Source organism: Ictalurus punctatus, chromosome 3 (genome assembly GCF_001660625.3).
Source record: "Ictalurus punctatus breed USDA103 chromosome 3, Coco_2.0, whole genome shotgun sequence".
Lineage (NCBI taxonomy): Eukaryota > Metazoa > Chordata > Actinopteri > Siluriformes > Ictaluridae > Ictalurus > Ictalurus punctatus.
Genome location: NC_030418.2, coordinates 8051354 through 8063853, shown reverse-complemented (window position 1 = coordinate 8063853; position 12500 = coordinate 8051354). Strand labels below are relative to the sequence as shown.

Sequence of the window (12500 nt, the reverse complement as noted above, 5' to 3'; positions counted from 1 at the left end):
AAAAAAAATCTTAAAATGTTTGATTCAAGTTTAATGTTAATATTAATAATGTTAAATATTAATATGAAATAAAGTAATATATAGAAATGTTTAAAATATAGCCTATAATTGTTGTGGAGTGAGGGGGTCTTTGTGGATTGTTCAAAATATGCTAGGGGTCCAAAGCTCACAAAAGGTTGAGAACCACTGGTCTAGTGTATGAATTTTAGAAAGGTAATATGGACTCATATGGAACACATTAGTTTTTTTACTAACCTGAAAGTTTGCCCCCAACCGATTAATTGAAAAAATAATCAGCCAATTAATCGATTATGAAAATAATTGTTAGTTTCAGCCCTTATTTATTTATTTATTTATATATATATATATATATATATATATATATATATATATATATATATATATATATATATATATATATATAGATAGATAGATAGATAGATAGAGAGAGAGAGAGAGAGATAGATAGAGAGAGAGAGAGAGAGAGAGAGACAGACAGACATGTGAACAAATAAGTACACTCCATGGAAATAGCTGGTTTGGTTTTTTTTTTTTCTTCTTTGTTTTTTTTTTTTTTTTTTACATATTTAGGCAAGCAAACATTTGATCCTCTTTGAAACAGTGCCTATTAATAAAGCTGATTACACATTTTGAAGTAATTTTCACAACATACAGATCAGTCACATGGAAATAGTGAGTACAGCCCTACATTTATCACACCTTAAAATTAGAATCAGGTGTTCAAGATTGGGTGCCAGTGATTAGAACATGCTTAGGGAGTGCAGGTGGAACCTGTCTTATTTATACCGCTCTCATATCTAGTGTTACCTTTGCTATTGAGGTGTGTGGTGTCATCATGCCAAGAGCTAAAGAGTTCTGTAAGGCCTTCAGAAAAAGGTTGTGGATGCCAGAGTCTGGCAAGGGATTTAAAAAGACCTCCAAATTATTTGAAATACATCATTCCACTGCAATAATCTACAAATGGTACAGCTTTCAAACGACTGCCAATTTGTCCAGAACCAGCCATCCCAGCAAATTCAGCCCAAGAGAAGACCGTTTGGTACAAAAAGAAGTTTCCAAGAAACAAAATATTTCATCATAGGATCTGCTAGTATGTCTTGCAGCTGGGGGTGTCAAAGTGCATGCTGCTACAATCAGACAGAGATTGCACAAATTTGACCTGCATGGGAGGTGTTCCAGGAAAAAGCCTTTGCAAGACTACAGTTTGCCAGTGAGCACATAGGCAAAAGCCAGGCCTTTTGGAATAATGTGCTCTGGACAGACGAATCAAAGAGTTGTTTGGGACAGACCAAAGACAGATTTTCAGGAGAAGCACCTCATACCAACTGTGAATCACAGTGTTGGGAATGTTGTGGTTTGGGGTTGCTTTGCTGCCTCAGGGACTGGACAGCTTGAATTCACTGATTCAACAATAAATCCAGCATCATATCAAAGAGTGCTTGAAGATAACGTGAGGCCATCTGTCTGAAAGTTGAAGATGAACTAAAAGTAGGCCTTTCAACAGGATAATGATCCTAAGCATTATGGGTTATCCTAAAGGTTATGGAATGGCCTAGTCAAAGCCTGGAATTGAATTCAATTGAAATGTTGTGGAGGGATTTGAAACAGGCAGTACATGCAAGAAAACCCTCAAACATCTTCCTACTCAAAGAATATTGCATGGAAGAGTGGTCAAAAATTCCAGCAACCTGGTGGACAATTATGCAAAACAACTACAAGAAGTTATTCTTGCTAAAGGGGGAAATTCTAGTTTCTTCGGCCAAGGGTGTACTTACTTTCTCCACAGAAGAATATCACATCTACTGATATTTGTATTGAATAAATGATCGAAAAAGCTATTTTTCCTTGTAGTTTTGTTCAAGTATATCAACTTTATTAACAGACACTGTTTCAAACATGATCAAATGTTCGCTTGTCCAAATATGTCAAAAAAGCCATCAATTTCCATGGGGTGTACTTATTTGTTCAAATGACTATCTATCTATCAATCTATCTAGCTATGCCTGTTTTTTTCCCTGTTGCTTCCCAGACTGCAACTCCAGCAAATTCCAACATCCTTTTCCAGACCACCTCACCACACATATGGTAGATTATACAAGTTCTCACAGCATTCTGCACTAGAAACTGGTTCTGATTTCTCAAAAACATCTGGGGGAAAAAAAAAAAAAATCATCAACAGATGTTGAATGTTTAAATTGCAGCACACACTGCAACACACGGGAGTAACCTGTTAGTTGCACAATGTTCTTTGGCTTCCTTGGATTGCAGCAAAAAATGGCTTAACAAAGCTTTGACTTGCAAAGTGTGACTTGCAAAACTCGTATTGCAAAATACCTTAGTGACCGCTTAACAAAGCAAGAGGAAGTTAAGCTGAGTTAATGTGGAAAACCTCAAGCTCTTTTACCACAGAACCAGTTGGAGTAAGAATGCAATACTGAAGAGGAAAGTGCCTATGTGTATAGTGTTTGCCAGGGCAATTTGTTGATTTTGTACCTGAGGCACATTGCTAGTCACCCATTCCTCATTAGGCAGTATCTCATCCCACATGATGAGGCATCTGGCCAGAGTCTGGAGACACAAAACAAGCACTGAGATTCAGTCATCCCCCAGTCACTGCTTCTGCTGTCATCTTCCAGCTTGCAGCTTTCTTCCTATACCCTGGTCAGACCTCATACATGTTTGTATAAGATGTGCATGTCTGATTGCAATGAAAACTTTAAAAGGTGATGGTGAACTGTTTGATGAAAAATAGCCATACATTACCATACTATTACCACACATTTCCTTGGTTGTCAATTTTGTTATCTACTTAATTACCACAAAAAGGTCATTTCACAATAGTAGCTAAGAGTGATTTATTTCAGTTTTTATTTACTACATCAGATATTCAGTGGATCAAACGTTTACATTCAAGCATGATGCCATCTTCATCGCCATACATGGGGGAAATCAACACTTTTTAGCAAAATGTCTTCCAAAATTTTTCATACCAAGTTTATATTATATATATTTTTCAGATGGCCTTTGACAAAAGAAGAACGTATTGAAATCATTCTCGTGGCTGGATCGGGAAGCTGGGGCAAAGTGATGCGATGGACTTCACCAGGAAGCATAGCAAACACATCACACACGGAGTGTTCTGCTGCCAATCTGGGAGCAAAATGTTGGGAGACATGACTCCGTGTGTTTACAAAGAAATGGCAAATCATGTAGAGGATGTTTTGTAAATAAACTTTGAAAAAGTGCCCCCCCCCCCCCAGTGTACGGAGACCTTTGGAACACCCTGTATCCTCTTGAAATGCACCAGTCCATTCAAATGGCCCACACAACATGATGCTGCCACCACCATGCTTCACAACTGGGATGGTGTTATGCGTCATGCTTTTTGACCCATAAATAGTTCTCTCATTATCATCATTATGGCCAGACAGTTCATTTTTTTTGTTTGATCACCAAAAGGCTGGTGCGTTTTAGTATGGCTTTTTTTTTTTTTCTTAGAGTAGGGCTTCTTCCTTGCATGACATGCATTCAGGCCATGGCAATATAGGGTTCTCTTATGACTTTCTCCAATAGATTTTCCCATTTTCCCATCAAGGGCAAAAACATACTGGCTCTAAATACAGCCACATGTGCACTCCCCATTATAATGCCTAATTATAACAATTGGCCAATCAGAAGCTTCTAAAAGTCATTAAATCAATGTCTGGAATTTTCCAGACTGTTCAAAGAAACAGAAAGTGTAAACATCTGATCCACTGTAATTCTGATATAGTGAATTAAAACTGAAAAAATCTGTTTTTAATCTTTTTTTTTTTTTTTTTTTTAAATCACCTCTGATGTAAACAAAGTAGACATTGACTAACTGACTTGCCAAAAGACATGTATGGTAACATGAGATGTGTGGAGAAAAACTGAGATTAAATATCTTTAGCTTAGGTGTATATAAACTTTTGGCTTCAAATGTAGCAATATTTAATGTATTTATTAAAAGAGAATTCCTGAACCAAATCATGTAAGTATTGCACTGCCACTGCAGTGTTACATATTAGAAAAGTCTTTTAGAAAAGTCTTGTAACCAGATACATACCACAAAATGCTATACTGGGTCAGACAATTGTAATACGTAATGGGAAGTGCTAATGTGCTCAAAGGTCATAATGAACTTTAGAGGCATAATCTATCCATCACTCGTTCCCTCTCATTCATTCTCTTCCTCTCACCCTCAGCAGCAGAAATTCAGGTTTGATGAAGTCCAGCAGGAACATGGTGTCTGGGGCTTTCAACCAATCAGCTATAGACCTGGAGGAAAAGAGAGAGAGAGAGAGAGAGAGAGAGAGAGAGAGAGAGAGAGAGAGAGAGAGAGAGAGAGAGGGAGAGGGAGAGAGGTGTGACATCATAATCACTGACTGTTAAGTACACACTGAGAGACCATGAGAGTCTTCAAAATGAATTGTTTTGAACTAGGGGAAAAAAAGCTAGACAGGAAGAGAAAAAGGAGCAAGAGGAAAAAAAGCACACTTGCCTATTGTTGGTTTTTAAATAGATCATGGCAAGAGCCAAGGTGGCACCAGGGCAGGTCACATCTACATTGATTGTGTCACCTTCCTATAATTAATAATTAATTGTTATATCAGATTTCCTGAAGGTGACATCTAACACACTGATTTAATTATGTCCTCAATAATATGATGTAGTTTATATATCTTTCTGTGTTTTCAGTGTCGACACCTTAATCTGGTAGCTTGGGGATTTGTGCTTCTCTCTGTTAATCCCGGTGTGTGTGCGCCGGTGTCCTCCCACCATGTATTGGTAAAGCTGCTCTGGCACATTCAGGTCCGTCATACCGATCAGGTTACTGCCATGCTACAGGTAGAGAGGCTTAGTCGGTATGGGAAAAACACAGCTTTCAGTCTCACACACATATTGCACATAGGCTCACATAATGCCTTTTATCTGTAACACAATGCTCTGAGAACTTAAAAAGGCACTTTTGTTTGAACTTGTCTTCCAAGCAAATATTGTCTGACAGACATGGGAACCATTTAATTCATTATAATTTGGGTTATTTAATAGTGTCCTTCTCTAGTTGGGCCAACGTAATAATTAATTTATTAGCGGGAATACTAAGACGTAACAAATACTTTAATATTACGATCCTAGACCCAAAAATTGCTGAAACTATGAAGAGCCTTTAAAATCAAGGGAATGACCGAATAAAATGAGATAAGGTATACAAGTACTGGCTCACAGTGGCATGAAAACAAAAATGATATGTAGCTTTTGGAATCTAAAAGGGAGTGCCTCAAGTGTACAAAACCACATCAGAGTTATTCTTGATGTGCGAGAAATTTGGCAGCCTGAATGATAACAAGCAGGAAGGATGTTGTCAGGTGGCCGTGAAAATTGCTAAAACACATAAGTGTGCTAATAAGCTGGTAAGGCCGGCGACTTTCCAAGGAAATTAAGTTTGCATGAAAGAAAACATTCTCGGCATAATTTGACGGTATTTGCACACTCACCCCGAGGCAAACCATGCCAAGTGCCAGGCCTGCTGCTAGAGAGTAGGACTCCCTGTCTGTGCAGTACTCCATCTCAGGGCCGGGAGGACGGCCTGTGTGGAGACAGACGGACACACACACACACACACCACATATACTATGCTTACATGGACAGCAAGAATCTAATTATTGACCTTAATCTGAATAAGACAATATTGTGATTAAGGTGTTTACATGAGCTGCTTTTAGAATATTCCTTTCATGTTCCCATATAACATGTTATAGAACATAGATCGATTAACGGCGCACGTCATTACGTCCCCACGCTACGCCGTCCCCTCCAGAATTTCACTTATCAACATTCAGTTCATCTTCAGTTCTGGGTGGGTCATTTTTAATTTTAGAAAAGCTTCAAGTGCAGTTAATTATTTGTCATGCTGTACGTGCAAATTGATGACTGCTTGAAGCTGTGGGCTGCATCCCAAACGCGTACTTAACTACGATATAGTAGCTGAAATACATGCATTTCCCCTTCTATATAGCAAGTAAGTACACGGTTTCGGATGCAGCCATGCTCACTTATTTGCCATCAAATGGTTGGACACTGACGTGTGTGTGTGTGTGTGTGTGTGTGTCCTGTCAGAAAATGGGGTGAAAACTCCCACACGACGTTAATAATGTGATTAAGGTGTGTACATGTCTGTAATGCACATCGATAATGTGACTAAAACAGGAATACTCCACACGTCATAATTCGATTTGTGTTTACTTCGAGTATGACTTTAGTCGGATTAAGGTCATCAATAATTGCTGTTTACATGCAAGTTTCTTCATCAGAGTATTGTCTTAATCGGGTTAATATCGGATTATTGTTGTCCATTTAAACGTACTGAGTGTTAAGCATGCTCACCTCCAACGCATTAAATGAGCCTTGGGCTTGTGCGATATTGATTTTTCCTCGCTCATTTCTTGATTTACCTTTTTTCAAAATTAACAATTTAATTGTCCAGAACAGTCAGCTTAAAACAAGGCAGAAGGCAAGCATTTCCAACTTGGCACTTCCAACTCAGGTGGATGATGGATTTTTAAGTGAAAAAACAATTATTTTACAAAACAATGTCTGACGTTCAGCTGACATGGCTGGCATGTTCGTTGCTGATCTATTGCTGCTTAAAGTGTTTGAATGCATTCGAGTGCTCACCAGCGCAGGAGAGAAATGAAGTTAACGAAGTGCCATTTTGATCATGTGTGGCCAAAATGTTTTGGTGACGTCCCTAATAAATATAGTTAACTGAAGATAACTACTGTATATACACTTGTCCGAGTTAGTCAAGTCAAACATACGTTCCCGGCACACATGACTCCACATGCCGAAGCGTCCTTGGACGAGACACTGAACCCCAAGTTGCTCCCGTTGGCAAACTAGCACCTTGCGTGGCAGCTCTGAGTGTGTGTGTGAATGGGTGAACGAGAAACAGTGTAAAGCGCTTTGTTGAACCGCTAAGGAAAAAAATAATAAAAAAAAAAGCGCTATATAAGTGCAGACCATTTACCATACATTGATTGACGTCCAGTCAAGAGCACATGAGATGGGATGAAGGGCGGGGAATCTAGGTGGTGGTGATGTCGGCATCATTTAAATCGAGGACAAAACATCGGCTATTTTGACATATTTTTGAGCGATAACTCGTATTAGAGTACTCTGGTGTGGAACTGCAGTAATCCGACGCGAAACGCGTAAAAGGTTGGAAGGTTTGGTAATTAAATTATATAATCTGAGTAAAAATCACTTGGATACAGTGGCAGTGTAAGATTGTGTAGAGATGATTAAATCATTATATCCCACAAGCTCACTGAGGATGCGCGCACATACTCACCTCTCAGAACTAACCTTTATACTCACCTTGTTCTATCACAATCATCTAAACGCACACATGTAAACACACCTGTGAGCACTGTAGCTTCTTACCTGCAACATTTAAACAGCACTTCCCTCTGATCACCATCCCACACATCCATATAACATTCATACACACTGATCCCATGGTGTACTGACCTATCTCTGCAAGCAGCACCTCTGCATTGTGCCGGTGTCCAGTACCCTGGTAGACAAGGCCGATGCCCACCACTGCAGCCACCTGCACACTGTGTGGCACATCCAGCTCGGTGGAAGTGGGTGGCAGCAGGGCGGGGACATGGATGCTCAGCAGGCGTGTGACCGACATGTCCATGGTGCCGAGCTTAGCTGCTGAAACACCCAACAAGAGCCCTATGCTCGTCATCTCATGACCCTGAGGAAAAAAAAGGGGGAGAAAATTATTTTATTCAAAACTCAAACCTTGTTAATTACTTATTAACCGTTTACCCTTTAGACTGGGATAGAATTCAAACAGTTATAAAGGTTCAGTCAATGCATATGTTGGTCTGTGCAAATTTACACTCACTGGCCAATAAAATAGGAACACCTGTAAACCCTGCTCATTCATGCAACTATGCAACAAGCCAAGCATGTGGCAGCAGTGCACCGCATAAAATCATGCAGATCAAGAGCTTCAGTTAATGTTCACATTGAACATCAGAATGGGGACAAATGTGATCTCAGTGACTTTAACAAGGCAGTGTTATTCCAGTCTTCAACTGGAAGTTGTTGTTTTTTTTCCTGGATTCATCAGAAATGAGTATTATTCAGTGTAGAACTGACATAGTTAGAAAACACCTCGGAACTAGGAGAGATGCGTGATTTACAAAGCAAATTTCAAAGTTCAAAAGACAAGGACAAAAACAGCCGGTTCTGCATTCATTCATTCACTTTTCAAATGAATGTGTGTAAAGCAGGATGTTATTTGCTGGCTTCTCGTAACTGAGTACTATGATATTCTAGAAAGCCCAGACTGCCATTCTCGATGCGGTAAAGGGCCAGCGTAAATACGTCGTGTAAAGATGGAGTCATAGATTGTATATATATGCATTGTAACCACCGAAAGTAGTGATAGAGCCTGGCCTCACTGGAAATGAGAAAGCTATGCAGTGTCATAATGAAACTGTGTTTTAGGTTCGTCTTTCATGTGAGAAAAACAACAGGATGAGAGCCAGAGTAGTCAGACAAAAGATAATTAGAGCGTGTAACTCCAAAAACTGGAGAGAATTACAAAAAGACTAAGGAAAGACAGATTTAAATGTCAAATCGTAAAAGCAATACAGCAAGCACAGCATGAAACCAAGAGGGGCCAGGTAATATCATTTCAAGCTGAACTACCCCTTTTAACAGGGAAGCTAACACTCATCTCCTGTTTATTCCATTTGTGCTCATACAGGAAACTGTAAATGTCCTTTATAATGGGTCTTAAATCTCTACTGAGCCTAAATCTGAAAAGAAAGAACTGAAAATAGTCATCCTGCTGGACTACAGCAATCATTTTCTTACTATGCATAAATATTTTTGTCTATGATCCAAAGGGGTTGTCTTTTTTTTGGTCACATATAGGATTTGGACCGAAGACTTTTATTATTTAAAAAAAAAAAAAAAAAAAAAAGTCTAATAGTAATAAATAAGAAAATTTATATCAGGGGTTGGATTAATAAAAAAAAAATGATGCCACCTGACCTGTAGAAGACAACTTACCACAATGTGGTAAATTGTGGCTATACACTCAGTGGCCACTTTATTAGGTACACCTACCGAATTAAGGTAAACCTACTATACAGTACGTTTACTTGATAAAATAGGCAGCGAGTGTATGTAAGCAGTTCGGACAAAATTATTCACCACTACATTTGCTATGTGTTTTCTCAAATTCTAACTGATTAATATTAAAGATATATAAATATTAGTTCTAAAAAATAACTAAATAAAATGGTGGTCAGATAAGCAGCATCACAATGTGCTCTAACCCCAAATTTAAGCTATTTTCATGGCGTATTTCTGGTTCCCATGCATTATTTTCACGGTGACTGTGAAATTCAACAAATATTACATTTCAAGAGCCCTATCCTAATGATCATAACCAATGCATTTAAGTCATTCCAATAAAAAAAACAGGTACAGATACACTGTTCTCTCGTGCCTTAGTTAGACATTTCAGCCATGTCACATTGCACCCCGAAACAATCAAATTTTTTTTTTTTTAAACAACGCTTACGTTTACCATAATGAGAATAAAGGAATCAGAACGTTTGAATATTAGAAAATTTGAACCTCTACTGGTACTGTTTAGTCATAACTGCTGTAGAGATCTAAGTGTGTTAAAAGCATAAACTTTTTGTTTATAAGTCTTTTACCTTAGTTAGATAGTCGTGGATGTTAAGCGTGGCAAGTTTGGTGAGGTGGCCATTAAGGCCGAGTGCCATTAGGAAGCCGGCATACTCGTTGGCTAGCTCAGTGCTCTTGGGTTTGTTGTAGGCGATCCAGGCTGATTCAACACGTGACGCTGGTGCAATCTTCAAGCCTGCTGCCACGCCGTTGTGAAAGCTGGGCCAGCTCGCCATGTTGGGTGGCACATCAACATTGCCACTGTTCAGGTCCACGGTGGTGTTCCTAGGTGGAGCTCGCCCTGCCGGATGAAGTGATGAGGAAAGGGGGTTTTCAAAAAACACTTTTAGAGAACTCTTTCACAATTAACAAAATAATGGGAGTATCAGAACACTGAATGCAAAAAAGGTTGTTTTTTTAAAAAAAAAAAAAAACGAGTATTTTTGAATTTATTTGAAAAAAATAAATAAATAAATAAAAAATAAACAAACAGAATGTGAAGACAGCATATTAAATTTGGCAGTGTTCAAGAACAATGGCAGGACGGGGGGAACAAATATTACAACACAATAAATAAATTTTTTTCAGCGTATGCGAACTTTTTCCCCTCCCACTTTGATCACATTAGAATCAAACAGTAGAGTCAAGGATAACATGTGCTTCCTCCTCGACATGTGAAGCCAGCCAACTGCATCTTTTCTGAACTCCTGCGTCACAGGGCAGTGTAACACTCTCTGAGGAAATCCACATACATGAGCTCACAGATTATCAGGATAGGCTTGTATCACTTTGATTGACAGGGGAACAGAGTAATGCCATCCCTCCCACCCAGAAAGCATGGCCAATTTTGCTAGTTTGCTCAGATGGCATTGATGGATTCAAACTATAGGATGAACACTTTTCTGAGTATGCAAACATTTTCCCTCGACTGTATATAATTGTTTTAGCTGCATTTCAAATACAATGGTAATGACAATATCTGGAGTCTTTCATGATGTGTGTAAAGTACTGTGATATATGTATCACAGTAAAAAAAAATAAAGATAAGTTAAAGGGGAAAAAACACGTTCTGGCATGTGGGCTACATCTCGGATTAATGAGACTCATCAGCACAGGCCTGAAAGATCCATCATTTTTGAGCATTTTCTTCAGTCTAAAAATGAACTGAAATCTGAAGTCGTCTTTTTTCCCCTCTGAAGTTCTAGCAGTACCTTGTTCAACATATTTTGTTTAACCAGAAAATGAGATGTCTTGTAGAGCTGTTCTCTAATTGTGTGGCTCGGTTAAACCACACGACAGAAGAAGAGGGTTATCTGTGGACATCAAAAAGCAGAAAGTGTGCCTGCTAAAGCAAGATTTAAACTTCTGAGCGAGCACGAGAGCCAAGAGTGCCCAGAACACCCTTAGTATAGCAACATTTTTCTATCCCTTATGGTCTAAGCGACATACAAAATACTGGAATAAACATGTTTTGGCAGCCTTAAGCATTTCACTGACTGCCTCACGTGACTTGACACAAGGATAACGCAAACATTGTTTTTTGTCCATTCCACTAATGAATATGTGGAGAAAACGTGTTGGTTTGTGCCTGGGCATACCAGTCAGATTGAGTTTTGGCACAGGCAGGGGCTCAGTTGGTACTGGATGGTATGAAAACAGTGTGAAGAGGCCTCGACCCACAGGGAGAGCCATGGTGCGCTGGCACAGCTGGAGAAGCCTGGCAACACACACAGGACAGTGGTACAGTTAAACGGCATGTTTGGCAAGTGTAAATGCGAGTGCAAGCAAAAGAAAGACACATGCATAAACAGTTGCCTATTGTTTATGTTCTAAACATGGCTGCTATATTGAGAACAGCTTATGAGAAAGATGAAGAAATATGTGCAAGTGGATAATCTTGTGTATAAAACTAAATCTTACATACATTTTGGTCTGAGACATCAACACTAACAACAGAGATTCTGACTTGCATTAGCAGCATATACTGTATCTTCATTCCTGAGGCCATTTGAAGAAATGGCCTTCAAATGACTGACATTTCAGTCATATCTGTTGTCAAGTATACTAGGTGTCTCTCCTATTGTATCCACCGGTACTAGTAAAGTGGCTTAATAAATTCTATAATGACACAATCATATTTCATATACATTACTTTTTACATGTACATGAAAGGGTGCGTTATCTTACTTGTTTTCCTTTTCCTCAATATACTCATGGTCGCTGACCTCCGGCAGGTGGGGGACATTGACCCGCACAGGTCTGGAGCTTTGGAGGAGACGTCGAACCTCCTGAACACGCAGGTCACGGCTCCAGATCAGTCCCGTCACCTCCGGATGAAGATCTGCCATACCGTCTTCTTCCTCGTCTGCCTCGCTTGTTATTGGAGATTCTAGTGGCTCATTTAGTGCTACCATCTTACACACACATGGAAAAAACAAAAGGCAGCTCAAATAAATGACCACATCTCTCTCTCTCTCCCTCCCTCCATCTAGCTCCCTCTCTCTCGCTCTCTCTATCCCCCCCATCTCCCTCTCTCTCACCTTCCCTATCTATCTAGATAGACAGAGTACATCTTAATATTTAATCTTATTAAATACTCAACATTAGGTAGAGCACTGGCCATCCAATGGATGAGGGTTTCAGTTCAGTTAGTAAATCAGACTTGAGTTTCATGTTGACTGACTACTTTGTGCAGGCTGCAGCGGTAAAGCACAAAAAAAGTGAAGTGGTGT

The 12500-nt window shown here is 39.3% G+C and overlaps 1 protein-coding gene across 2 annotated transcripts in view; it reads right to left on the bottom strand.

Moving 5' to 3' along the window:
• The window catches only part of anapc1 (anaphase promoting complex subunit 1), a 57250-nt gene that overhangs the window by 16329 nt on the left and 28421 nt on the right, over positions 1 to 12500 (bottom strand). Inside the window, exons 26-34 of one of the 2 annotated variants that reach the window (XM_017464563.3) lie at positions 11956 to 12182; positions 11367 to 11485; positions 9798 to 10069; positions 7576 to 7810; positions 5541 to 5632; positions 4750 to 4884; positions 4544 to 4626; positions 4242 to 4320; positions 2515 to 2589 (exon numbers count right to left, since the gene is read on the bottom strand). In XM_017464563.3, coding sequence (XP_017320052.1) covers positions 2515 to 2589; positions 4242 to 4320; positions 4544 to 4626; positions 4750 to 4884; positions 5541 to 5632; positions 7576 to 7810; positions 9798 to 10069; positions 11367 to 11485; positions 11956 to 12182 — 1317 coding nt within the window. The remainder of the gene's footprint in view (positions 1 to 2514; positions 2590 to 4241; positions 4321 to 4543; positions 4627 to 4749; positions 4885 to 5540; positions 5633 to 7575; positions 7811 to 9797; positions 10070 to 11366; positions 11486 to 11955; positions 12183 to 12500) is intronic. The other variant, XM_053679507.1, reaches the window with a different exon arrangement.